This window comes from Echinococcus granulosus (assembly GCF_000524195.1).
Source record: "Echinococcus granulosus chromosome Unknown EG_S00056, whole genome shotgun sequence".
Taxonomy (NCBI): Eukaryota; Metazoa; Platyhelminthes; class Cestoda; order Cyclophyllidea; family Taeniidae; genus Echinococcus; species Echinococcus granulosus.
The window spans coordinates 502118-504497 of record NW_020170436.1 but is presented as its reverse complement, the minus strand read 5'-3'; the positions used below and the strand labels follow the sequence as shown (position 1 = coordinate 504497).

The 2380-nt window shown below is 46.8% G+C and overlaps 1 protein-coding gene across 1 annotated transcript; it reads left to right on the top strand. All coding sequences in view use genetic code 11, as the record gives it.

Moving 5' to 3' along the window:
- Window positions 1–1587: 1587 nt before the first annotated feature.
- EGR_06432 (hypothetical protein) lies at window positions 1588–1905 on the top strand (the record flags this gene model as incomplete). Its single annotated transcript, XM_024495681.1, has 1 exon — window positions 1588–1905. The coding sequence occupies one exon, from the start codon at window positions 1588–1590 to the stop codon at window positions 1903–1905; it is 318 nt and encodes a 105-aa protein (XP_024349957.1).
- Between the last annotated feature and the right edge of the window lie 475 nt (window positions 1906–2380).

Below are 2380 nucleotides of genomic sequence, written 5' to 3'. Positions count from 1 at the left end.
CCAGTGCCTTCACTCTTCTCTAATGAGGCGATAATTCAAGGCAATAGAGAGGAGGTGGTGTGACTGTGGTGAAGCGGACGAGAAAGCTACATCCGTCATTCCTTAGCTACGTCGCGTAGCAGAAGTAAGAACATGCAGAGATGAAAGAGTTAGCTTGCCTTCCGCATTACATTACATTGTATTGCATGGAGGCAAAATGGCAGATCGGACGAGATGCATTTGTAGATCGGATGGCGGCAAGACGTCACAGGCAAGGGAAGAAGAATGCGATTGTGGAGGTGGTAGTTGAGGCTGCTGCAGCGACGGAGGTAGGCGCATTGAAGGCAGAATGGACGCAGTCGTCGCGACAGTAGCAGCCAGGCAGTTGGGAGAGGATGAAGTGGGAGAGAAGGCTGCCGCTGACCAACATTACGTGAGGGAGTGACTGCTGGCGAAACAGGGGCAATCGTGTAGCACAGGAAATGAAATACTGGGTAGGGACATTATCCTACAGAAAACACATATTATTAAGGAATACGTTTATGAGGGGACTCCTGAGACACTGCAGCGATTGCTTAAAAGAACCGTGCGAGGTCATACCACTCGTCTCCCTTGAAGCACGGTGATAAAAGGAGTGATGGCACAGAAGATGAGGTTTTGATTTGTCATGCAGGCAATTACTGCACTCAATTCTTGACACATCAACACAATTATGGAAAAGTGGCTTCACAATGAAGAGCCTTCGTGGTATGCTGACGGTCTGCTCGACAGACCGAAAGATCGCAGCGTACTGAACGGCAAGTTAATGCAGTCCAAGAAAGCAATGCAAACCAAATATGCTTACCGTACACAGCAAGACAACAAAGCGCGTCTTTCGACGAATAATTTGGCTTGAGGAGCTTTTACAGCCTTTCATCCTTCTAAACAGTTGCCGCACTCCACCATGCGAAATGAAAGTTGTTTTGTGGAATTGTTAGAGTGCCGAAATGAAATGACATGCGAAATCTTTCAGGCGACATTTCATGACATGAATTGCAATTCATGCAAAATGCCTTTTATGAAATGAAAAGCATGATGTATGGCAGTTGAACTTGGTGAAAGTGGAATCGCTATGAAAGTGAAGGAAAATGAGTAGAAGCAGACGGCTCACTGCAATATTCCCCATTCCAAGCGCACTGTAGATTCGATCGCTTCAATCTGTTTTCCCGTACCATCCTCGCATACACAGGAAGCGCATACATCTGCTTAGCATTTTGCATCTCTACATGCACACACCTCTCCTCTCCTCTACATACATCCCAGCTCGATTTCTCCCCACATTGATACTGATGGAAGAGACGACGTGTGTGATGATGGAAAGTATGACGTTGGGGACTGCAGATGTTACTGAGAGGAGGGCAGGTATAAGCAGGCTGAAGGCCACAGACAGTAGAAAATGAAGTGGATCACGAAAGGCATGAAGTGAAGGCAAGGCGAAGGTGATGATGATGATCGTATTTATCCATCTTTTAATCTCACCCTTAATTCATTTAACCTTTCATCTCTCCATCCATATCCTTTCCTACCATGCATCCGCTATCCTCTATTCTTTCATTTATTCCTCCCTCTATGCGTCCGTGTTTTCGTATTCCACCACCTGACTGGCCCGGAGTTATCGCCCTGTGCTCCAATCTCATTGTAGGAGCCACTGGTGTCGTCGCTTTGTCAGCTGTCGGAGCTTGCCTGGTGGTCGTCGCATTCCCCTCCACCGTGTTCACTCCTGGGGTGACACGATTGATACTGGCAACTGAACGAGAAATAATCACAAGGAAGTTGAATTTCAACGCCAGAAGGCAACTCGGCGCCACTTCCGCATGCGTTGAATCAACTGTTGAACCGTCTGCTGCATTGCATAATATCAAGCCACAACTTTTGCTACTGGCTTGACATTCCTCATGCCTCGGCTGGCATTTGATCAGTGGGAAGGCAGGTGCACGAATTGCTTCATCAGACGTCAATGGTTGCTCGGTAGTCTGCTTACCACGCCTTCTCACTTCCTCCTAGTGGGATGCTCTTCTCTATGTCTCAGGTGACATTCCATGGAATAAAATGCCATTCATGCAAAACGCCTTTTTTGAAATGAAAAGCATGATATATGGCAGTTGAATTTGGTGAAAGTGGAAAGGCTATGCAAGTGAGGGAATATGACTACCACAGTCGGCTCACTGCAATATTTTCCATTCCAAGCGGTAGATCAGAAGTAAAGAAATGAAATATTGCGTGATCTTATGGAACCATCAGCTTACTTCTCCGTCGACCTAGTGCAATCATCATCGTGAGGCGCAGAGCTGACAGGGCATTGCACGTGGTGGGCATTGAGTCGACGTGGCGGAGAGTTAACTGTGTGAAAATATCTGCAAAA